General features: G+C 35.8%; 2 protein-coding genes and 1 pseudogene across 3 annotated transcripts in view; 2 read left to right on the plus strand and 1 right to left on the minus strand.

The window, feature by feature from the left end:
• The window catches only part of MTREX (Mtr4 exosome RNA helicase), a 105,900-nt gene extending 81,862 nt beyond the window's left edge, over positions 1–24,038 (minus strand). The window contains exons 1-8 of the mRNA XM_019414251.2: positions 23,677–24,038; positions 15,206–15,343; positions 13,776–13,842; positions 9,800–9,862; positions 8,839–8,951; positions 3,485–3,659; positions 1,878–1,968; positions 332–456 (exon numbers count right to left, since the gene is read on the minus strand). Of these exons, the coding sequence (XP_019269796.1) occupies positions 332–456; positions 1,878–1,968; positions 3,485–3,659; positions 8,839–8,951; positions 9,800–9,862; positions 13,776–13,842; positions 15,206–15,343; positions 23,677–23,810 (906 nt within the window). The 5' untranslated portion in view covers positions 23,811–24,038. The remainder of the gene's footprint in view (positions 1–331; positions 457–1,877; positions 1,969–3,484; positions 3,660–8,838; positions 8,952–9,799; positions 9,863–13,775; positions 13,843–15,205; positions 15,344–23,676) is intronic.
• Positions 15,728–16,402, plus strand: LOC109246409 (60S ribosomal protein L12-like; annotated as a pseudogene).
• Positions 24,039–24,251: 213 nt separating the features above from the next.
• The window catches only part of DHX29 (DExH-box helicase 29), a 44,906-nt gene continuing 42,892 nt past the window's right edge, over positions 24,252–26,265 (plus strand). For both annotated transcript variants that reach the window (XM_019414249.2, XM_019414250.2), the window contains exon 1: positions 24,252–24,432. In XM_019414249.2, the coding sequence (XP_019269794.2) occupies positions 24,252–24,432 (181 nt within the window). The remainder of the gene's footprint in view (positions 24,433–26,265) is intronic.

The raw sequence follows: 26,265 nt of genomic DNA on the forward strand, positions 1-26,265 counted from the left end.
TATCACGGTTTTGTGAGTTTAAGCCCTGTGCTGGGCTCTGTGCTGACAGCGCAGAGCCTGCTTGGGATTCTCTCTCCCCACCTTCCCATCTCTCTCTGCCCCTCCCCCACTCATGCTCTGTCTCTCTCAAAATAAATAAATAAATTTAAAAAAAAATACACACTTGTAAAAAGCTAGTCAGTTGATTCTGATGAGCTTGCTTGACTTGAGAAGTAATTTCACATTAAAAGGTTTTCTTAATTCTAGGGCAGTATCAAGAACAAAGTATATAAGATAGCAATCACAACTTAACATTTTAAGTATTGAAGACTTCAAAAAACAAAGAAAATACCTGTTTATGTAAATGGCAAATCCATTCAGCAAACTGTCGGGCATTTGGAATAGTAGCCGAAAGAAAGACATAGTGGACATTGTCAGGAAGCAAAATAATAGTTTCTTCCCATACAACACCACGCTCTGAAAAAAAAAACCAAATATACCTTGGAATTCAGAGTCACTTTATTGGTAAGTAATCTAAAATTATCTTATCCCAAGCTCATTAATTAGAAATGCAGATCACTTTACACAAATATTTTTAGCTACAAATCCCTACTGAAAACTACTATGGTTCTTACTGTGAATTTACCCAGTAGAAAAGTGGGAGACTAAATCACTAAAAGCACAATGTACTCTACAATTACAGCCTCTGGAGTAGCTCCAGACTGAAACTTCTCACACAGCATAAGAGTCCCATGACAATGGAAACAGTATTTCCATTTCATTTTGAGAAAACAAAGTTAATAACTTTTAGAAAAGTTATACAGCAACAAATTTCAAAGACACACTGTTACTTTACTCTAAGGCAACTTTCATCCAAATTACCCTCATGATCTCTAGATATGAAAGATTTAATGAGCAGTAAAATCATGTCAGTTTTTATTTAAATGGAAAAAAGAATCAGTGTGAGAATTTTCCTCTAAAATAAATGTATCAATACAGGATTCAGAATTTTATTAAAAAAAAATTTTTTTTAATGTTTATTATTTTTCAGAGACAGACAGAGTAAGCAGGGGAGGGGTAGAAAGAGAGGGAGACACAGAATTGGAAGCCGACTCTAGGCTCTGAGTTGTCAGCACAGAGCCCAACGCAGGGCTCAAACTCACGGACTATGAGATCATGACCTGAGCTGAAGTCAGCCACTCAAATGACTGAGCCACCCAGGCACCCCCAGGATTCAGAATTTTAAAACCAAAACAGACCTATTCAAAACCTACTTTTATGAATTTGTTACTTCTACTACAAATACAGGTTAACTCAGTATTTTAGTTTAAATAAAAACTGAATTTTACTTTAATTGTGTACATACTAAATATTTAACTTTTAAAAGTAACCATTAGCCCTCCCAGCTCCACTCAAAAGTCCAAGTATACCTACTAGTCCTTACAATAGTGTAATAGTTCAAGTAAAGGGATAATTATAATTTTTTCTCATTTTTATTTCATAATCCTTAGTATTTTTTTTTACCATAACCATGCATTTCTTAGTTTTTAAAAACTAAAATAGTAACGAAAAATCAAGAAAGTTAACTCTGTAGGCTAAAAGTTTTAAAAATTCTTTAACAGTTATTTTGGAGCATTGTCTATTAAAAACAAACTAGTTTTAATTCCAATTGTTTTGTAAGAATTTGCATTTTTTCTTACCTGATTACTATTTAAGAAACTAAAGTTAAATGAGATCCTATCTGAAGTATTATATCTTGTTTCTCACAATGTAGTGGAAAATCTATTAGAACTCTAGCCACATGAAAATTCAAAGCAAAATTTAACTAGTTCTTCAAAATTCCTAATGCCCTTCTTAAGGAAAATACATGGCACACATCTCAACATGGCAGAATATACCTGAATCTCTCATGTAATGAATTTCATCAAATATGACCCAAGCAACTTCTCGCATAACTTCAGAACCTCTGTACAGCATACTTCTCAAAATCTAAAAAAAATATAAATGATTTCACAAAATTGTGACACAAGTTCTTTCTAACAAGAAATTTTAGAAATGCTTTTTTAATAGAAGTATTAAAATAATTTTAGGAGATTACATCTTAAATACATTTCATAAATCAAATAATATTCCTTCTCTCATAAAACCAAAATAAATGGCTTTTCAATAGTTAGTAATCAGGTACAATCCATGGAGAGAATTATCACTCCTATTTCCATATATCTCAAGTATGAAGCCACTTCATTGTACATACAACACTCATCACAAGATCCACACTATGTAGCATATGAGAGTAACTTAAAATTATCTTCTATCCAACACATGGTACCTTATGCTGTTTACTGATTTTTTCTACTTCATCTCACAACATGGATGCTCTCTGGCAACCAGTATCCTGATTTTTGAGTTAAAGAAAATCTTCCACACATGGGAAAAAGTTTTGAGAGTGGAAACTTACTTTGGGAACCAAAATGAAAAGTGAGCAATGTTTTTGGTTGACTCTGCAGACCAGAAGCTAATTTACACTCTGTTGTACCATGTCCTTATAAAATGCAGGGATATAAATCAAGTACGTATGAAATTACTTGGTATAGCAAAGATAACTGATTGTATTCAAAACATAAGATATAAACATATAGGTTTTAAGTAAAACTTAACTGTTATTATGGGAGGAAACTAAACTGGGCATTTTAAAAGAACTTATTTATGTATTTGTATCAACACTAAGATACAAAAATAAAAAGTGGAAGGAAAAGCCACTACTTATATGAAACTATGTATACAAAACTCTATTTTCTTTTTATTTAACGTTTATTTTTTGAGAGAGAGCACACACACACAGGTAAGAGCGGGGGAGGGGCAGAGAGAGACTCCTAAGCAGATCCTCACTGTCAGCACAGAACCCCATGAGGGGTTGGACCTCACAAACAATGAGATCATGACCTGAACCGAAATCAAGAGTCTTGAGGCTTAACCGAATGAGCCACCCAGGTGCCCCTCACCAAATATTTTTAAAGACTTATTGTCAGTGACATGAAAACAAATTGACGGGATTACCCGGGGAGCTCAGTCAGTTAAGTGTCTGCCTCTTGATTACAGCTCAGGTCATGATCTCACGTTTGTGAAATCAAGCCACACCACTGGCTCTGTGCTGAGTGTGGAGCCTGCTTAATTCTCTCCCTCCCTCTCTCTCCGCCCCTCCCCTGCTTGCGAGTGCACTCTCTCTCAAAAAATAACGTTTTTTAATTAAAAATAAAAATATTTGGTGAAAAAAATCTATATCATATGACAAATAATAGAAATATTAAAATTTACAACTAAATTTATGTAATTACTAAAAATAGACCTTTAAGATGAACTTTTTTCCCTGTCAAGTAAATCTCAGAAAATAAAGCATTACATTTTGTTTATATAGAGCAAGTAAAAACGCATTAGGTGTACTAAGTGAATAAATACATTAATTAAATTTAAAAGGAAAGACTGGATGAGGCACCATATAAATTACCTCTGTGGTCATAACAAGACAAGATGCTGTAGGATTAATAGTAACATCTCCGGTCATCAAACCAACATCTTGAAACTCTTCATACATTTCTCGGTATTTCTGGTTACTCAGAGCCTTAATTGGGCTAGTGAATATTACACGCTGTTTTTCCCTTAAGGCCAATGCAATGGCATACCTAGAAATGGGAAAGCAAATAAGAATCAAGTATTTACAAAACCTTTTCTTTAAAGTATGTAATTTAAAAATTCTGTTGATATATAAATTGTCACAACTTCCCCTAATTACTTATTTTCAATGGACTTGGCAGAACATGAGTATCTTGTTCTAATCACTACTGACAAACTATTAAAATAATAATTATAATAAATCTGAAATGTAGTGGTCTAACCAAACAAGAATATTTAACTCTGGTCTCTTGGAGTTAATGTAACTTAATTATTAATACCAAAAGATTACTAATGGTTACCCTATTTCTTCCAAGTAAAACACTTTTGGTTCTATAAATGAGCCTCCAAAAGTTGAGAGCCTCTGCCTGTCTGTTTATACACACATAGAGCATAAACAATTACTGAACATTGGAAAATGAGCTTTGCTCTTTTGAGTTTCAAAAATAAGTTCATCCATATGTATTCATTCCCACATGTAATAGATACCAAATCAGTCCTTGCCTGGAATTATGGTAGGTCTAATTATGGAAAAGTTCCTCCATAGCTATTAACAAAATGCAATAAAGTAGTTTTGGTTTTCTAAAGAAAATTTAATTAAGTATTTAAATATAGACCATGATGACTAAAGTTAGCATTGTGGTAGAGTCTTCCTGTTTAAAACACAGTCTGGCCCACAAAAGGCTTATAACCTATTTGAGGAAATAATAATATCACAACCATATAACCATATTTCTCGAATAGTTAGACAAAAAATTAAAAGCTGTCCAAACATGATCAAACACAAACTTTGGGAAAGATATGAAAGAAAAAAGGATATAGAGATGCTACAATATATTATCTAAAATGTCCACTTTCGAACAAAACATTAGAAGATAAAAGAAACAGGGAAGTATGATCCATCCTTAGGGAAAAAAGCAGTCATGAGAAACTAATTCTCAGTGGGCCCAGATATTGGACTTAGCAGACACAGACTTCAAAGCAGCTATCAGAAACAAGTCCAAAAAATGGAAGGAAGCCATATTCTAAGAATTAAAGGAAATAGAGGGTAATTATTCAATAAACAGGCCATCTGAACAGAGAGATATTGTGTTTATACTTATACATAAATGAAAACCCTACAGGTGAAAAGTATAATAACTGAAATGAAGAATTCACTAGATGGGTTCAAGAGCAGATTTGAGATGACAGAACAAAGTATCAGTAAATATGAAGATAGATCAACAAAAATTATCAAATCTAAAGAAAGTAAAAAAGAGACAACCTCAGTGTCCCAGTGGAAGTTTCAAAGTGAGGAAAAAGAAAAAACTATGTGAAAAAATAACAGTGAGAAACTTCCTAAATTTGTTTTAAAAAGAAATATATTAATCTACAGATTTGACATATACAATAAACCCAAGCAGGAAAAATGAAAAAGAATCACACCTAGAAACATTATCAAACTGAATGACAAAGACAAAGCAGTAAGAAAAAAACAATGGAAAAAATTAAAAGACCCAAATCAAACTCGTAGAGATGAAAAATCCATTGTGTGATTTGAAATACACTGGATAGAATTAAAATCAGATTAGACATGGCGGAAAAAAAGATGATTAAACTTGAAGACCTAACAAGAAAAGCTGTCCAAAGTGAAAAACACAGAATAAACTCCAAAAAACTCCAAAAAACCCACAGTAAGTGGGCTGTGAGACAACTTAAAGAGGCATGATACAAGTTTAAGTGAAGATCCCAAGGAAAAAGGAGGAAGGGGAATGTTTGAAATAAAAAATTGCTGAAATTATCCCAAATTTGATGAAAACTATAATAAACCTACAGATCTGAGAAGCCCAACAAACTCAAGCACAAGAAACATGAGAAGAGCTATGTAAAGTCACATCATAATCAAACTGCTCCAAGACAGTGATGAAAATTAACAACAGCCAAACATTCCATCAAAACAATATGCAGGAGGAGGAAAATATGGACCTATAACGCAGGGAAAAGTCAATCAAAACAGATTAGAAGTAACACAAATGAAAAAAGCAGTAACAAAGACATTTAAACAGCTTGTAAACAGTATTCCATATGTTCAAGAAGCTAAAAAAAGTTAAGTAGTAAGACAAATGGGAAATAAAACAAAAAACAAAAAAAACCACCACACATAAAAATAAACTTCCAGCAAGGAAAATCTGAGCTAATAACAAATAACAACATCTGAGATAAAAATACGTGGAATGGGACTAATGACATATTAGACAATGCAGAAGCAAAGATTAATGAATTGGAAGATACAGCATTAGAACAGGCCCAAAATGAACACAGTATCAATGAATCATGAGGCAACTTTAAGTAGCCCAATGTAATAGTAATCAGAGACCTTAAAGAAGAGAAGCCAGAGGCAACATGGAAAAACAAACCCAAAGTCCAAGAAACATGAAAAAAACTACATCAAGCCTCCTCATAAATTGGTTAAGGGGTGACTGGGTGGGTCAGTGGGCTGAGTGCCTAATTTTGATTTCTGCTTAGGTCATGATCCCAGGGTCATGGGATGGAGCACGGCTCCAAACTGAGCATGGAGCCTGCTTATGATTCTCTCTCGCCATCTGCCCCTCTCCCCAGAGCTCATGCTCTCCTCTCTCTCTCTCTCTAAAAATAAATAAACTGGTTAAAACCCTGATAAAGATAAAATCTTAATTAAAAGTAGCCAAGAAAAAAACGATACATTATCTGCAGAGGAACAAGGTAAGGATGACAGGGATTTCCTGTCATAAACTATGCAAGTCAAAAAATACTCTTAGAGGAATTAGAATTCTTTATTGACTGCAAGTATCTGTCAAAAATGAAGGCAAAGTAAAAGATGTTTTAGATATACAAAAGGTGGAAGAGTGGCACCTGGTTGGCTCAGATGGAGGACCATGCAACTCTAGTATCTTGCAGTTGGGCGTTTGAGCCCCACATTGGATGGAGAGATTACTTAAAAATAAAATCTTTACCAAAAGAAAGAAAAAATTAAAAGAATTTTTCATCAAGAGATTTGTGCTACCATTAAATGTAAAAGTGTTTCTTTAAGAAGAAGAAAAATGACGCTGTTCAGACAGCATCAGTTTAGCAGACTAATCTGTAAAAAAAACAGATAACGTTACCCTGATACCAAAACCAAAAAAAGATACTACAATAAAACTACAGACCAAAATCCTTCATGAACATAAGCAAAAATGCTTACCACAATTTAAGCAAATCTAATCCAATAATGTATCTACCAACATGAATTTTGGGGGGATTCCTAGACCCAATTCAAACATGGGAGAGGGTCCCCCACTCACAACACCAACCAATTCTCAGGCACTAGCAGGGTGTCTGAGAATTCAACTAAATTCTGACACTCCCCAGAGACAGCCTCAGATTCTACATATTAAGGGCTCAGTTAACACTGTCCTCCAGCCCCCACTTCAGATGCCAGTAGCAAGCTCCAGGCCAGATACCTGTGCTTTTGACCAAGTGATTTCAGATAGAGGGTTCCAACAACTTCCTCCTTGGTTCAGATTAATTTGCTGGAGCGGTTCACAGAGCTCAGTAAATATACTAATTATATTTGCCATTATATTAAAGGATACAAATCAACAACCAGATGAAGAAATACACAGGGCAAGGTATGGGGAAAGGATGAAGATCTCCCAATGCCCTTCCTATCCAGGTGTGCACTATTCTGGAACATCTGTTCCCAGAACATCTGCACATGTTCACCAACCTGGAACCTCACTAACCTGAGTCCTTTTGGGTTTATGGAAGCTTCACATCACAGTCACGACTAAATCATTGGTCAGTGGCTGATTTAACCCTCAGCCCTCTTCCCTCTATTCTACAGGGATCACATAGCTGATTCTCCTGGCAACCAGTCCATCCAAAGTCAACTCATTAAAACCTAACAAAAGACCTTTATTGCTCTTATCACATGAAATTCCAAGGGTTTTAGAAGTCTTGACCCAGGAACCATGGATGAAGACTAAATACATACAAGAAACATATTTGGTCATCAAAATGACTAAATATGTATCTTATAAATCACAATACTGCAGTTTATTACAAGCGTATGTATCATAACCTTGTGGTTTATCTCAGGCTGGTTTATTATTTGAAAATTAATGTATTCATTATATTAACAGAAAAAAAATTGGACAAAATACAATAGCAAAATATTCTATAGGCATATAAACACACACAAGCAAACTCAGAAGTGAACTTCCTTAAAATGATAAAAAGCATCTAAGAAAAACCTATAGATAACAACATGCTGATGAAGACTTAATATCAGGAACAAGGCAAGGATGTCCTCTCTCATCTCTTCCATTCAACATTGTACTAGGCTGTGCTAGTCAGTTCAAAAAGGCAAGACATTAAAAGTATTTAAAATAGAAAGAAGTAAAACTGTCTTTACTTGCAAAAATCAAAAAAATTTCAACAGTAAAAAGAATTTTTTTCTTAGTTTTTATTTATTTTCGAGGGAGAGAGAGAGCAAGCGAGCGAGCATGCTAGCAGGGGAGGGGCAGAGAGAGGGGGAGAGAGGATCTGAAGTGGCTCTGTGGGAGCCACTCCACAGCAGGGAGCCCAACACAGGGTACAAACTCATGAACCCGGAGATCATGACCTGAGCTGAAGTGAGACGCTTAATCATCATCTGAGTCACCCAGGAGCCCCAAAATTTAAACTTGTAAAGGGTGAGATTAAAAAAAAAAGTTATTTCAAAAATTCTTTTAAAAAGTACACAGTAAAACAAGAATGGAAAAGAGGAACACAAAACAGCCAGAAAACAATTAATAAAATGGCAATAAGTACATATCTATCATTACTTTAAATGTAGATAGACTAAATTCCCAAATAAAAAGACACAGAATAGCTGAATGGAATAAAAACCACAAAACTCAGCTATATGCTGCCTAAAGAGACTCGCTTCAGATATAAGGACACACACAGACTGAAAGTAAAGGAACGGGAAAAGGATACTCCATGCAAATGGAAACCAAAATTAAGCAGGGAAGACCACACTCAGATCAGACAAAATAGACTTTAAAACGAAGACTATAATAAGAAATAAAAAAAGGACATTATATAATAATAAAGGAGTCAATCCAACAAGAGAATATAACATCAGAAACCAGCATAGGAACAAATATTAACAGGCCTAAAATTTCCTTTAAATAGAAAGCTACTCACTCAGCGCATACAGTTTTTCCTGCTGATGTATGTGCAGATACTAAAACAGACTGATTATTATCAACACACTGAATGGCTTCTCTTTGAAAAGCATCAAGAATGAACGGGTATTCCTATAAAAGAAAAAAACAGTATTGGCATGAAAATATCTAGCCATATCAGAACACACTTAAAATCAAGAGATGCTAGCCCCCCCAGAAGCATTCTGGGAACACTTCTTTATGATTCTATTTAAAAATTATGCTACCCACCAGAGAAAATCAGGAAGACTAAAAAAACATCTTTAAACAGCACAGAAGCTAATTCTGCTATCTTTCAACTTACTATGCTAACATACACGTTATATTAGTTATAACAGAGTAACACTGCCATTTGTCCACGTTTTGTGGTAGGCACTGTGCAACACATTTTCCATATATTATTAACCTTCACAGCAACCCCTAAAATAGGTATTCTTTCCATTCGGATGGGAACTCTGCTCGAGTTCACTTAAGTTCCCTGAGCAGAGGCAGAATAATACATCTACTAGACTTGAAGAAATGCTCCGTTTTTCATTCAGAGAAAAAAAATGACTCTGAATTATCATTTAAGGTCTACCAGTACTTCAAAATCAATTTAACATAAGCATTAAAGTTTCATTAAAAGCTTGTTAAACTTCTCAAACTATATGTGTGACATTGCACACATGCTTTTTTTCTAGAGAAAGACTGACATATTTTTCATTAAATTCTTTAAGAATGTGGAGAATCATTACTTTCATTTTTAAAAATCTCATCACATCATGCATGATTTTCTTCATGGTAGTTTACTGATTTGGTTCTCATTACATTTGACTTCAGGTAGCTTCTTCTTGGTATACACACACTGGGAAGTATAAAAATCTCATTTGAAAGAATTTATCTTTAAGATTTTTAGAAAAGAGACACAAAACTGTACAAACTGTATTGCCCAAAGTACAGACCTTTGCAGCTTTTCCAACTCGAGGTTTAAGTGGTAAATAATCTTCATCTGCAGGAAGTGCAACCTAATGTTAAAACAAAAATCACCAACTTACTATTCGAGAACTGATGAACATTCAACATTCCATAGTTAATGCTGGCTTGAAAAGTACAAGTGATAGGGTCTGCTACAGTCTTAGACACTATAAAATTAAATAACTGCTTTTAAGAACAAGACAAATGCTAAAGCTACAATAATCAAAAAACCTCTACTTATGTTTATCTAACGGTAAGGGGATTAAAACCCTTTAAGTCCATTTCCCTAAAGAAATTGTGTTTATTAAGGTCTAGGACCTATCTTAGCTATCTTTGTATTTTCCACATGTAATGTACTGCCTAATATTAAGGAATGCTCAAAAAAGCTAAATGGACATAAAAACGGATGCTGTCACATGAAAGAAAACCATGTAGAATAAAATAATACTCCGTATTTCCTAAAGCAGAAACTTTCTTTTTCTCCAGTAAAGAAGGTTAATATCTGGAGAGCAGGGGCAACTGGGTGGCTCAGTCGGCTGAGTGCCCAACCCAGCTCAGATCATGATCCCAGGGTGGTGGGATCGATACACCTCTGTCAGGCTCATGCTGTGCATAGACCTGCTTGGGATTCTCTCTCTCCTTCTCTCTGCCCCTCTCCCTAGCTTGTGTGGGTACTCACTCTCTCTCTCTCTGAAACCTGTGTCAGGCTCATGCTGTGCATAGAGCCTGCTTGGGATTCTCTCTCTCCCTACCTTTGCCCCTCTCCCTAGCTTGTGTGGGTACTCGCGCTCTCTCTGAAATAAAAGTGTAAAAAAAAAAAAAAAAAAAAAGATCTGGAGAGCAGCAGTTCATAATGTATCTAAATTCCCAAGAATTAAACCATTTAGTGTTTAAATAATGCACAGGGGCAAAATAAGGTACACACTAAAATTAGAAATAATTTATAAGAGCAAAACCTAAATAAGCAAGTATTACATGAGATTATCCACCTTAGAAATACTAAGAAATCTTCAGTAAATTTCCAACTCAATTACAGCTGACCCGTGAACACGGGGTTTGGGGCAACAACCCCCCCTACCCCCCATGCAGTCAAAAATCCACGTGTAATTTCTGATTCCCCTAAAACTTTACTATCAGTAGCCTACTGTTAACCAGAAGCCTTACTGGTAATATAGTTGATTAACACATATTATATACATGTATTTTATACCGCATTCTTATGAAAAAGTAAGCTAGAGAAAATGAAATTAAGAAAATCCTAAGGAAGAGAATATATATTTACAGTACTGTATTTATAAAAAAAAAAAAAAAAGTCTACATTTAGGGGCACCTGGGTGGCTCAGTTAAGCATTTGACTCTTATCTCAGGGTCATGAATTCAAGCCCCAAGTTGGACTCCATACTGGGCATGAAGCTTACTTTAAAAAAAAAAAAAAAAAAAAAAATCTGTATTCAAACTCATGTTGCTCAGGGTCAAACATATAACCACAATGTGGAGTGTATTTAAAAAATGAATAACTAGACTCTGATCGTAATTTAAAATAGTGAAACTTAGTAAATTATGAAACCTAATGAATATACCCAATATAATGAATGTGTTAGAAAGACTGTGACATTCTAAATGTAATCTATAAAGGTGAGATAAGTAAGAATGTGGTATTTTATCCTGCATACATTAAGAAACACTTATCAAGTGTTTTTATTAATGAATGAATACTTCTGGGGGACAGAATAGTTTTCACTAGTCTTACCCTTAATACTGTATATTCCCCTTTATTAGTATTCTAAGAAATTTACAGGTAGTTTGATAGTGAGAAAACTACTTATGCTTTAAATTAAGGAAATGACATGTTTTTGTATACCTCCATCTCTTATGAATATGACAAAAGTGAGTCTATCCAAGAAAGCACAACTGTTGGTACACTGAGAAAATCAAATTTCTGGATCTGAAAATCTGAAGCCTAGACTCCAAATCATGTTATGATCCCCAATAAGATATGATTAACCTATATGGCTGTATCTGATCAGTTGAGTGACCCTCTCACATCTCTTTTGGTACTTTCTATGACATGAACCAAGAACATCAATGTGAAGCAATTAAGATTTTAGCTTCTATAAGATTTAACAGCAGCAAGAATAATAGGTTATGTTTCACATGTATAAGAATCAAAAAGTTTTTGTTTTTATTCTCTGAGAACAGTCTGGGTAACACTAACGTGTAATAGGCAGAAAAGAGAGACTAAGGAGTCAGATAAATAAAAAACCAGCAAAATGATCAAGAGTCAAACAGACATACTAAATAGTCATTGGTGATTCTTGTGACAACAGTTTGAAAGAAATGGAGAAAGAAGAAATCTAATTATAGTGTATTTATAAAAATGAATGGCAAGTTAGTCTAGCAGGGATTTTCCTAGCAGAGCACTCAATAGCAACTCTCAAAAGTAAGGGACCACATCTCTTCTATTTCTTTATACTTAGTGAATCATACAATGTTCCTGGCACTCTAAAGATATATACTGATTAAATGACCACAAAAGGGGGAAAAAAAACAACATAGTGGCTGAAAAGCAACCTAGAATAAGAGAATCTTCTGAATATTCATATGCTGATAGGGAAGGGCAAATACAGAAGAGACTCAACTCTAGAAACAAGGGAAAATGAAGGCTTCTAGGTCATTGTGAAAGCATGACAAGTTACAACTAAGAACACTAACTGAACAAGCCTCCTTAGCATTGCCTTTTCCTTTTAGTGGACAGGACAGGTGTGAACAGGCTTGGTGAAGAAGGTTATAAACAGAGGACACTCCAATGTGATAGCCTCAACCCTCTAAATGAAGTAAAAGGTAAAGTTAGCTGCTAAAAAACTGAGAAGTGACAGAAGGAGGGATTGTGGAGAATTGTGAAGGACAGTAAGAACTTGTGACCTCTTAAGAGCAAATTGTGTGGCCTCCCTCCCCTCATCTTTTTTAATACCAGAGCATTGAATAGGGTCTAACATAAGTACTGAATGATCAAATGGGTATTACAAATTCCAAACTAAGTGCTATTCTAAAGGAATACAAAGGAACTCATAGAAACAAGTGCTAAAAAACAGGTATTTAAAAAAATAAGGTTATAAATGTTTATCAAAAGTCATTTTAATTCGGAATTACTCTGCTTAGTCAATAAAGACTTTTAATAAGATTTTATTAGTATAAACAGTGTTACAGTTCTCTTAACGTTTTTTAGTCCCTTATATTTATAAATTCTTCTAAAAGGGGTACTACAAGCTATCAGCGGTTACCACATTGTGGCGAATAATGAAATTGCAATGTATCAGTAATCAGAGCAGGACATGAGAAAGCATGTGACCTATAAAATGGCACTATTACTTGACTTTAGGAGTAAGGGGATGAATGGGTATTGAACACCTACTCTGTGCTGGGTACCTTACACTAATTTTCTTCTATAATCTTCACAACCAACACATTATTCCAAATTTAAAAATTTTTAAAAACAATGTCAAAAAGGTTAAGAAATTTGGGGCGCCTCGTGGCTCAGTTGGTTAAGCATCGAACTTTGGCTCAGGTCATGATCTCACTCACGGTTCATGAGTTCAAACCCCAATATCAGACTCTGTGCTGACAGCTCAGAGCCTGCAGCCTACTTCGGATTATGTGTGTCTGCCTCTCCCCCCTTGTGCCCTGTCTCTAGGTCTCTCAAAAATAAACATTAAAAAAAAAAAAAGGTTAAGAAATTTATCCAAGACTGTAGTTAGATAAAGTGCTGTTCAAGATAAAGTGCTGTTCAAGATACTAGCTCAGGTTAGGATACAAAACCCCAGCTCCTTCCACCTGACTATATACCCTACAGAAACTGTAATTGTTTCTAAAGCCCCTGAGGCTAAATGGCTTGCTGATCATATTAGATAGTCCAAAGCAAACTTCCATTTATAACACCAACTTCCATATACTGTTTGTGCTTACCTCATGTGTACATCCTTCAACAGTTTCAACTGATTGTACCTTGACTCTGGGCATCAAGTCAGCCAAACTTAAAAAAAAAAAAGTATTAAAGCTGTGTTAAAATACATTATTTTTCTATGATTAGATAATAAGCCTCCTGTATGAATTGCTAAGGAAAAGGAAACTGCCTAATTATGAGTATTACAAGTTGGAAAAAATCTGGCTATTAAGAATATTCAAAAAAGTTTTCACATTATTCACATATAGGCTGAGAATTCAAAATCAGTTAACATCTATTTTACAAATACAGAACAGATGCCAAGTGGATTATTCAAAGAATTATGTCAGCTGAATTCCAGTAACTATTTAAAAAAAAAGTACCCCTTCCAAAGCACTGTCACTACTTCAAAACATGAAGCTCATTATAAAAACCATTACATGACAGAGAGTACAAAATAAACTAGCTTAATACAGACATTGCTATAATTAACAGAAGTGTTCCCTATTCAAAATCTTAAGTTATACTCATCTAGGTTCTGTTTAGATTCTGAAAGGACATGACTGTGGACAAAGTAAAGAAAAATAGATGTATTTTTATACTAGATTATTCTTATTTACTTTTGATTTTTATTTAAATCAATAACCAATCATACTTTGAACAAAACCCAAGGGTTACTATAATAAGCAACAATGATTTTAAATTGCCACTATTATACTGTAACCTATTCCACTAGCTTTGGAAAACGGTGTATCAGAAATATTTCAGTGACACATCTACCACCATTTACAGTAGTAACTTCTGCTAACTACAAGAGCTAACTAGTTTAAAAAATTCAGAGTAAATTCTTCATGGTAGTGCCAAGCCAAAATATGGCATAAAAGAAGAAAGAAGCTGTGAAGATCCATCACACAATAACAAACAGGTTAACCTAAGTAAATGACACCAACTTTTATAAAGAGAAGAGAAATACCAGCTATTTCAGTCAGAGAAATCCATGGTCTCCCTCACTGATAGCAGTCTTGAGATTCAGAGCCACTCTATTCCAACACATAACAGTAAAAATCTAATTCCTCTTAACATTCCTTTTCAATTACTTTTTCCATTGGGTCAGTTTTATTCTTTCCATTTATTCCACTCTCTGTGTTCCATCCTATTCTTTGACATTAATAAATAAAGGAAATGTGGGGTTTTTTTCTTAAAAAAAAAATCAGACTTCACGATTCTTTCTCACAAGTTGGATTCTAAAACATTAAAAGATGACTCTTCTATATTGTCTTCCATTTCCCCAAACTTATACAGATGTTCTATATTTTTGTATGAATGTATAACTAAAATACATTTTTCATTTCTTGAATTTAACACTTTCATAAAGTAGCATCATTTAAGTAATTTTCAAAACTTCACGCAACCATTTAAGAGTTACTGACATTTATGCCAATGGGAATACTACCTTAAATCTTCATTTATTGATTCTTCTACCCTAGGCTTCTTTCCAAATATGGGTTCATCTGTGCCCTCGAAATCTGCATCTCTCTTGGTTTTTGCAGTATTAGTTGACTCCGATTGTAATTTACCATCAAAACGTTTCCTGAAAAGTAAATGGTTAAAAATCAGTTCTGCAGTTTTTAAGGATGATTCCATAAAATATTACTCCATGTATTATATATGTCATTAACAGAAAAAGGCATGGAAGGAGATGAAACAAATCAAAACTGGCTAAAGCCCAGAATACCCTAATAAAACCGAATATCACTCCTTTGATATTTCAAAGTTTCTTGGAAGTTTTGCTTTAAAAATATTTTACAGCTCACACTAACTTAATATTTTTAAAAACCATGAATTAAAACAATGTTAAACATTTACATACGAGAGGACCTTCAATAAACATTTAATACTTTTGCTTTTACCAAAATATTACAGTTAAAGAATATTTTTTGTGGTTGGATTCATTGGTCAAAAGTAATGACAATAAATGGCACTTGGTGGACTAGAAAGCCAAGGGGAATTTAATCTGACCCACATGCTTTTACATCCAAAAATCAATCACATGTGGATTTTAGATATAACTGTGAAAGGCAAAACAACAAAGCCTCTAGAAAATAAAATGAGAGAATTATTTTTATATTTTACTAAATAGTACATAAAATTATTAACCAAAACTTAAGTTTGATAAATCAGAGTGAACTAAAACTAAGAATTTCTGTTAATCAAAAAATATCATTAAGGGAGTAAAAAGGTTGGTGATGACATCGCCAAGGCAACTGGTGATTGGAAGGGTCTGAGGATTACAGTGAAACTGACCATTCAGAACAGACAGGCCCAGACTGAAGTGGTACCTTCTGCCTCCGCCCTGATTATCAAAGCCCTAAGGAACGTCCAAGAGACAGAAAGCAGCAGAAAAACATTAAGCACAGTGGAAATATCACTTTTGATGAGATTGTCAACATTGCCTGAGAGATGCGGCATGGATCATTAGCCAGGGAACTCTCTGGAACCATTAAAGAGATTATGGGGACCACTCAGTCTGTGGGCTGCAATGTTGATGGCCGCCACACTCATGACATCATAGATGACATCAATAGTGGTGCAGTGGAATGCCCAGCTAGTTAAGAACTACAAAGTAAACTATTTTAATAAAGGATAAGTTGACGACCAAAAAATATATATGTGTGTGTGTGTGTGTGTGTGTATATATATATATATATATATATGTATATATATATATATATATATATATATATATATCATTAAGAGAGTAAAAAGGCAAGACAAAAGAGTGGAAGAAGATATCTGAATCACATATAACTGACAAAAGCTATGTAACTAAAATAGAGTGAAGATGACAAATTTAAAAATAAATAAATGAACAGAAGACTTCAACAGGTATTTTATAAAAGAGGATATCCAAATGGCCAATAAGCATACAAAAATAAACTGAAAACAAGTGCTCATCATGAAAACATAAATTAGACTATACCAAATCAGTGGCTCTCAAATTTTTGGCCTCAGAATTATTTATTGTCTTAAAAATGATTAATTCCAAAGAATTTTGTTTATGTAGTTATACCTATTGATATTTACCACATTAGATAATAATATTGAACAATTTTCTTATTAAAATATTTACTTATTAATTCATTTTAAGATGGAAACAATGTTATTTTAACATTATGTTAACATTATTACTGTTAGATTTAATATAAATGACACTTGATAAAAAAATAAGTATTTTCAAAAATAATCTTTAATGAGAAGAGTGACATTGTTTGTATTTTTGCAAATCTCTTTAATGTGTGGCTTAAAAGTATGCATCTGGACTCTGCATCTGCTTCTGCATTCAACTTGACATAGCTACTGTCATGAATTTTATGAACAATGTTGAGCCAAAGCCAGACACGAAGGAATGTATTCTAAATGATTCCATTTACATTACAGTCATAAACAGAAGAAAAACCTAACACATTATCAAGACAGTCACTTTTCCGGGGGAAAAAGAAGGATGTCTGAAATAATTCTATTTTTTGTCCCAAATGGGGGTTACATTGGTGTGTTTATTCTATGAAAATTCAACTTATGGACTTTCACACTTCTCTTTTTATGTTTTACTTAGAAAGTTGTTTTTTTTAAATAAGAGTATCAAATAGTGGTAATGATGTGAGGTATGCCTGAACAATCTTTCGCTAACAAAGGTTCTTCTTTGATGCTTAGCAAAACTTGAAATATGTAAACCCAATTCCTCCCAATTTAGTGGAAAAGGTAACCATTCTTGCCCAGTCTATTTATTGCTAACTACTTACATGAATCTCTTTTGGACAAGCCATCAATATCCTTGGTCCTCAGTAAAGTAAGACATTTGGAAGATACTGAAGATCCCTTTAGTTCTAACATTCCACTACTCTAACCCTGATTTAGTAAGCATCTACAAAACCACTACACTTAAAACCTACTAGCAGCTGGTGACAACCATAAAACAAAAAAATTAATTCCTAGACCTTTGAGAAACTTAAAACCTAAATTTATAGAATACCTTCCTTCAGAAGTGCTATATTATTCTTTAAGACACTTAAAACCTACTAGCAGCTGGTGACAACCATAAAACAAAAAAATTAATTCCTAGACCTTTGAGAAACTTAAAACCTAAATTTATAGAATACCTTCCTTCAGAAGTGCTATATTATTCTTTAAGTGTTAGAGTTCTAGGTCCCCAATTATTTATTTCTCTTACAGCTTGGTATGTATGTCACATGTGGAATTTGCACCCTTGAAACACCTGAGTTAAACAGAAAGATGGAAATAAAGTGTCACATATAACAAGCTTACCCTTTAAGAGTAAGTTTTTTATTACTGAAACCCCATGAACATATGTTATTTCTAGACATGACAACCACATCATGGAATCCAACATAGACCCCTTTTCTTATAAAGGATATTAAAGCAATTGGCAAAATATGACTAAGTGTATAGATTAGATAATAATACTGTATCAATGTTAATTTCTTAATTCTGACAATTATTCTCAGGATTGAGACAAGGACATCATTAAGGGGGAGAGGGAGATGAATCATTTGGCCTGCCACACCATTGAAGACAAAGGTGCATCGCCTGTGGAAAAGAATTTGGCAACACCTAGCAAAACTACATACATTTACCCTTTAACCTCAAAATTCTACTAGGAATCTGTGCCAAAATAACATGGCAAAAAATTTTTAAAAATTTCAAAAACAGACATGTACAAGGCTATCTGTAACAGTAAAAAACTGAAAATAACCCAATGTAAGAGTTCTATATACTAACATGGAGGTATCTGTATTTCATCATGCTAAGAGAAAAAAGATGAACAGTTTTTAAATGGCACCTTTTGCATAAAAATGAGTGAAGACAGACATGCACATGTGTATTTTCAGAAAGAAAATAATAAAAAGAGGGGCGCCTGGGTGGCTCAGTTAAGTGTCCAACTTCAGCTCAGATCATGATCTCACGGTTTGCAAGTTTCAGCCCCAAGTTGAGCTCTGTGCTGACAGCTCAATGCCTGGAGCCTGCTTCGGATTCTGTGTCCCTCTCCCGCTCTGCCCCTTCCCTGCTCATGCTCTGTCTCTCTGTGTCTCTCTCAAAAATAAACATTAAAAAAAAAAAAAATTAAAAAAAGAAATAATAAAAAGAAACCAAAAACTCAAGGAGAGGGAACAAACAGGACAGAAGAGGCAAAGATAAAATCAAGAATACTGTTTTATACTTTTGATTTTGGAACCATAAACTGTTTTACCATGATTTAAAAATTAAAATTTTAGCAATCCTTAAAATGGAAAATAAGTTGAAACAAGTGAACATAACAGGTATCAAATTAGTAGCATAAACATTTCAAAAAGGAACTATTACAGAGTATTTTCACTGTTGGTGTGCTACATTTTTTCTAAGGACAAAAAGAACCATGAACTAGAACCACAATCTATTCAATATTTTATTCTGAATTGCAGTATTATTATGCACTGTTATTTTTTTAAATATTATAAGAATACATAAAATAAAGTTTATGTAATATTGTTACGGATGAACATTTTCAGAAAAAAAAAGGATAAAACTATAAAAACCAAAAAAGCCAAATAAAGACCCTATAATATTAATTGTATTGTAAATGTCAGCATGAACTCTTTTTCTAAAAACAATGATTCCCCAGTTCTTTCCATAGTAAAGACCTAAAAGCAATGAAATCCTGTACCCAAGAGCACTCGAAGCCCTAAAGAACATTTCCCACTATAAGGAACTAGAGACCCTTTGGAGACACCAGATTCCAGGTCTGGGCTGAAAATGTATACTATGAGTCAAGAGTATCTTTTGGCAAAAAGCAGAGAAGCTATCTAAGACTGATTAAGCTTGTCAAAAGGAGACAAGAGCCAACACGAAGAATTAGCATTGGTAGGACTATGAAAAATAATAATGCAAATGATTCAAATGTCCGTCAAAAAATAAAGGTATAAACATATATGGTATATCCATAAAACTGAACACCACTCAGCAACAAAAAGGAACTGATGATATACACCACAACTGAACAAATCTTCAAAGCAATGAATATGAGAAACCAGACCAAAAAGGAATATATACTGTAGTATTTCATTTAAAATTTAATTCTAGAAAATGCAAGCTGTTCGCCGGTGCCAGAAAGATCAGTGGTTGCCTGGAAGGAGGACTGGAGAGAGGGGTGCATCACAAAAAGACATGCAGAACTTTTGGGGGTCTTGATTGTGGCAGTGATTTAGGATACTTCAAATATACCCGAATAAAGCTTAAAAAAGGTAAAGAAAAATGAGTGCAAAGGAGTGTAACACATCAAATCATGAAAATCCATTCATCAAGAAGCTAAACACATAATCATACACCCATGCTGGTCACCATTGGAAGTTCCTTAGGACACAACTAATCTGTTAAAATTGATAAATTATCAAGCATTTTTCCTATTTCTTCTATGCACTGTATTTCAAGGTAACAGCTGGTATGAGAGTGTTCTTTTTTTTTTTTTATAGATGGATGTGAGGTAATAAACGTAGAAAGGACAAAAATAGAAAAACTGCCATTTTGCCAACCACCAACAAAATAATGGAGCTAGGCAATCAACATAGGTGTGTGCTAAACCCATCATGTGAAAAGTTGAAGAGGAGTAAGATTGATCTATCTTAACCCAATGATCGATCTTAAAAAGTGTGGAATAACACTACATATGTCTCATGATGTAATCTTATGATGCAATGCAATTGGAAGTACATGGCACCACTATGAATTATTCCTATCTAAAACTGAACCTGAATCTAATCAATTCTATCAGAGCTATCTAATATATACATATATAATGCAAGCTACACACATAATTCTAAATTTCTAAAAACCACATTAGAGTTAAAAAGAAACCAGTTTTACAGTATTTCATTTAACCCAATATATGGAAAACATTATCAATTCATTACATATCAAGATAAAGATTCATGAGGCAGTTTGTGGTTTTTTTTTTTTACACTAAGTTTTCAAAATCTCATATTACATTGAGAGCATTATCTCAATACTGACTAGCTACAGTTTAAGTATGCAATAGCTACAGTGGTGTAGCGGACAGTGAAGCTTTAGATATAAGGACAATTTACAGTAAATACTTGAGGATACAGGAACTAGTTAAATGACAACCTAAGAAAGAAAATCCAGGGGACGCCTGGGTGGCTCAGTTGGTTAAGTGCCCAACTTGGGCTCCGGTTATGATCTCATGGTTTGTGAGTTCGAGCCCTGCATAGGGCTCTTTGCGGTCAGCACAAAGCCAGATTTGGACCCTCTGCACCCCGCCCCCCAACTCCCCTGCTCGTGTGCACTAACACTCTCTCTCAAAACAAATAAGTAAACTTAAAAAAAAAAAAAAGGAATGTTGTTAGTAAATAAAATCCCTTAAGTCCCTAGTGTTCTGTATTTTCTTATGTATTTCCCTTCTCTAATGTTCACATATTTCCTAATAAAATTAAAACGTAAATTTGATTATTTTTGTATCCTACAAACTCTTCCTTTAGAAGTTCATGGAAACAGCTTACCACTAGTACAATGCAAAGTGAATTAATTTTACCTTAGTAATTTTGAAGCACGGTATTTACTAACGTGGGAAATTACTTGTGTATTATCTTCATTATATTGTAGTTGCCCAAACTACAGTAACTATTAATTATTCCTATTCGGAAAAAAAATAAAAGCAAAGAACCTGTCTTTCTCATTTTCCCTTAAATGTTCCCCCACCCTCTCCCAACTCCTTTTAACTCAATGACAAAGACTATTTTTCTACTGTGTTTCATTCCCATTTACAAGACATTTCACAGTGATTGTTCTGCTATCCCTCTAATCTTTGTCTTCATCACTGTACTTGCCCAAAGGATCTCCAACTCAAACACTACCAATTCAAACATCCCTATATGTACACATAACCTCCTGTTCTAAGGTTTGCCCAAACCCTAATTAAAATTGCCCACTGGATACCTCCATTTGGATATAGTATTATCACTTCCTTCATCTCAAGTCAAATTAATTTCATTTACAAATCACTATCTCCTGTAAATTTCCATAGTTTTCCTCTTCTTGTTATCCAAATTCAAAATCTCTTTTGAGGCACCTGGGTGGCTCAATTGGTTGAGTGCCCGACTTCAGCTCAGGTCATGATCTCGAGATTGTGGGTTCTAGCCCCACATCGGGTTCACTGATGCCAGTCAGCACAGAGCCTGCTTCAGATCCTCTGTTCCCCTCTCCGCCCCTCCCATTGCTTGCTCTCTCCCCAAAATAAATATTTTTTAAAAATCTCTTTTGACTCCTTTTCCATTGTTCTGACCTGCTTCATTATTAACACACATCAATTTTTTCCTTCACAGCATTTTCCACCTTTCCTTTTCCTTCCTTCTGCTACCTCCTGAATTGAGGTTCTTTTCATCTCCTAAATGAATAAACTGAAATACTTCCCTAATTCCCTTTCTTATTTTTATTATCTTTCCTCCTTCAACATACTCTGACAGCCGCTATCACATTAATTTTCCTAAACTACCACTCTACTTAACCAATCACCAAGTTAGGAAAAAATTCGTGGTATTAAAAATGAAATTAAAACTCTCATGCTTGACATTTAACATCCTTCACAGTCTAAATAAAACCAACTTTTACTCTGTTTTATCTCTTGTCCCTAAACAAACACTCCCTCTAGCCCGCCAGTAACAAATCATTTCCTCTCCCCAGAATAGCCTCTTGCATGTAAGAATCCCTGAATGACAGGGACACCTGGGTAGCTCAGTCGGTTGAGCAGCCGACTTCGGCTCAGGTCATGATCTCACGGTCCGTGAGTTCAAGTCCCGCATCAGGCTCTGTGCTGACAGCTCGGGGCCTGGAGCCTGCTTTCATTCTGTGTCTCCCTCTCTTTCTGCCCCTCCCCTGCTTGCACTCTGTCTCTGTCTTTCAAAAAAAAAAAAAAAAAAAAATCCCTGAATGACACAGAGATCTCTTTTGGAACTGTACGGCACTTAACTGTATACACAATTTATTTTATCTCAATCACCTACTAACCTTTTAAAACATGTACCTGGTTTTACCTCTTTACCAGGACTAAAAATTCCTTGAGAAAAAAATCATGTCTAATTTAATCCTATTTACTGAGTATCTCCCTTAGCTAAGAGTAAATTCTGTTAAGAATGAATCATCTTTTTAATCCAAATACCAGCTTTTCCTTGCTCTACTATAAACAATATCGTACACTTTACGATAGTTCTATGCGTCAATCTAGTACATATGTTTAGAAACCATTACGTTTTAAAAATTTTCTTAGTAAACTCAACGATAGCCAGCTTTTGAGAATCTATTACGTGATAAGCACTGTTAGGTGCTGGTACATAGGTGCATTCAGTCAATCCTCACAACCTTAGTAGTAGACACGTTTCTTTTTTAAGGGCAAAAAGCTACAGCTTGGAGATTAAATCTCTCCTGAGTCCTCCTGTTGCGATTTGCCCGTTCCAAGTCAATTCAAGTCACGTTTTCTAAGCTCCTTAACCCTTTACTCAACTGGTCATCAGTTTCATCAAAGACCGTGCCAGGTATTGTGGGCCACAGAACCTAACAGATACACCTCACCTGTCCTCCCGACTCCACGGCGCACACGGGGGTAGAGTCAGCAACCTAGGCGTCAAGGAATTACTGTGGCAGGAGCTCACGCTGTCTGCGGGCACCGGGGACCGCCAAAATCCCAACTCACCAAACCAACATTCCTCCCCCCCGCCTTCAACATTCTCCCCAAAACCCTTCACTTCCCGATGCCACTCGGTCTGCACCACAGTTGCTCATGCTCTTCAGAAGAATATTGTATTTTCTCCCCTCAGCAATAAGAGGGAAAAAAAACAAACAACATCCTGACACTTTTCTTACCCGCCCTTTTCTGCAGACCCTGGCGGCCCCTTCCATTTCCCCTTCTCCTTCTCTCTGTCGTTTTTAGTTCCGGGTGCGGTGGCCGAGTCGTCCTCAAACACGCTGAAGAGCTCATCCCCGAAAGCGTCCGCCATCTTTCCGAACTGGGAGACCGAATCTCCCTCCTACCCACGATGCTCTGCGAGCGTACCGACAATGACGCCAAGGGAAACCTCAGCTGTACCCCATGGGAGACAAAAGTAGTCTAGTCACGCAACCCCATCCCCCAGAATTCTTCCTTGACTTCTTCTCTTCCGACTTTTCCTTTCCCACCACGACTAGATGGCCAGTTCGCTAACTTAAAGAAGGAGCGCGGCGAGAATGCCCGGCATGCGGTAGGCACCTAGAGGGAGGCGAGGAGGCGGAACCTTGGTGAGTCGCACCAATTGAAATTCAGCGGTCGCCAAGGCCCTAGAAGCCCGGATGAAGGACGCAGGGTGGCGGCGTGGGACCCGGGGAATGTAAAGAGCACTTGGAGACGGTGCTGCGGTGGTTCCGGGACTTACAGCAGCAGGGCTCTTTGCCATCGATGCAGTATGGGAGGCAAGAACAAGAAACACAAGGCGCCCGGGGCCGCGGCGGTCCGGGCCGCCGTGTCTGCTTCCAGAGCCAAATCCGCCGAGGCCGGAGCTGCTGGGGAGGCCCAAAACAAGAAGCCGGTGGCCAGGCCGCCCCCCGCAGCTGCCGTTAGCACCAGGGAGCCCCGAGTCAAGCAAGGTACGAGCGATCCTGGGGCCCCGGGCTTTCCACCCCGAGCAGCTGCTGCTGTTTACGCGGTAGAAGCCAGCGCAACCTGGGCCGACCCTAGGTCTCAAAATTTGTGTCTTCCACACCTGCAGCTGCTAGTTTCTATGCGGTGGCCTTGTTCTAGGTTAGTGTAAGCTTTGGGGGCCTCTGAAGTTATGACAGTAGTCCTCTTGCAGCCTGGCATCTCCCACTTAACCGTGCTTTTTCTTAAGAGAACAGAATAAAAATTGCATTTGCTCCCGTTTCAGCAGGAATTAGTCTTGAGCCATTATCTAAATTAGCTAGGTTGATGCAGAGGGTAATGTGTGGAGTTCCTAACCTCCTGGAGTCAGGCCCTTTTTGTACTTGATCTTCGTATCATTTTCAACCACTGTTTTCATGTGTTATGGAAGAACCAGTAATAAGAATTTCAGTACTTAAACACCGAATATGGGTATAACCTATTGTGGAAATATTTCTAATCTTTACCACTGTCATGCATTCTTTGCTTACTGTGTAATTTAGTTTGATAACTCAGAGATTGCTGATTCTGGCTACAGATGAGCAGGCCCCTATATAAAAACTGATTCTAAAACATGTACAGGTATCCTCTATTTTGTTCTGTTTAGCTTGTTTGCCTATAGTTCTTATTGAAATGTTCGTCCAACACGTTTTTGAACACTTCTGTATCTCATGATGTTAGGGGTGGGATGAGCAATGTAGACAAATCACCTCTCAGAACTTTCTGATGTAATGGCGGACACGGGCATTAAATAATCCTACCAGCATTGCTTTATAACTGATAAGTGCCACAAAGAAAAACTAAGGAAGAAGGTTTAACAAGCTAACCTAATTTTTACTGGAGAGGAGGAGGGGTCATAGATGGTCTCTTTGAGAAAGTGACTGTTAAACTGAGATCAGGAGGACTGGTAGGTGTTACCCTGTAAAGAATGGGGGAAATAGTGTAGTATTCCTGGCAGAGTTAAGAAACTCCATGTGCAGAGATGGTGAGTGAAGAAAGAGCTTGGGTCCTGAGGTCCTCATGGAATGTAAGCTTTGCATAAGAGAAGATGGCACTAAAGAAGTATACACTTAACAAACTTTCACCTACAAGGTGAATAAATCTTTGCCCCACAGTTTATTGCAACATTTTAACTACCAAGTTTTGATGCTTGTAAATAAAAATACATAGCATTTCTCTTTGACTATTATTCTGTGGCTCTTTTCCTCTGAACCAGCCTCTTTTGGATTCTCTTGTCTTTTCTGATATGCCTCTGAATTCTTTCAACTCTATAATCATTTGTTGTATTCTTTGGCTTCCTATTCCTCCTGCCCCAAAACGTCACCCTCAATGAAGGTGTTAGTCTGTAACAGTATAGTTCTCCATCTACAGTCCTTCTAGGAGAGTACTTCCATTACTAATTCTGTCCTTTTCTTTGTAGATGATTCCTCACTCACTCTGTCTAGTCCTGGTTTTTATTCTAATCTCAAGTCAGCCATTTCCATATTTACGTGGACCTTTTGACCCTATATTGCAAGCCTCTCAAATTTAACATGGCTCATACTAAACTATCCTTCTCTCCTGACCCTAGCTTCTATGATCTCCTTGTTTTTGTTTTTCCATATTCCTTTTTATTCAATGTTAATAATTACTTTTAATGTCTTCTTTTCTTCCTCACATCGAATCTCTTGCCATGCTTTATACAATCTTCACTTACCTTCTGTGTACACCATTTTCACTTTTCAGCACTTTGTGCTGTTCATGCATCAGTCTAGGTACTCATGAATTCCTGGAGTACCAACAAAGCTTTCTAATGGGTCTCC

Source organism: Panthera pardus, unplaced genomic scaffold (assembly GCF_024362965.1).
Source record: "Panthera pardus isolate Hobbes unplaced genomic scaffold, ASM2436296v1 HiC_scaffold_2, whole genome shotgun sequence".
In the NCBI taxonomy this organism is placed as follows: Eukaryota; Metazoa; Chordata; class Mammalia; order Carnivora; family Felidae; genus Panthera; species Panthera pardus.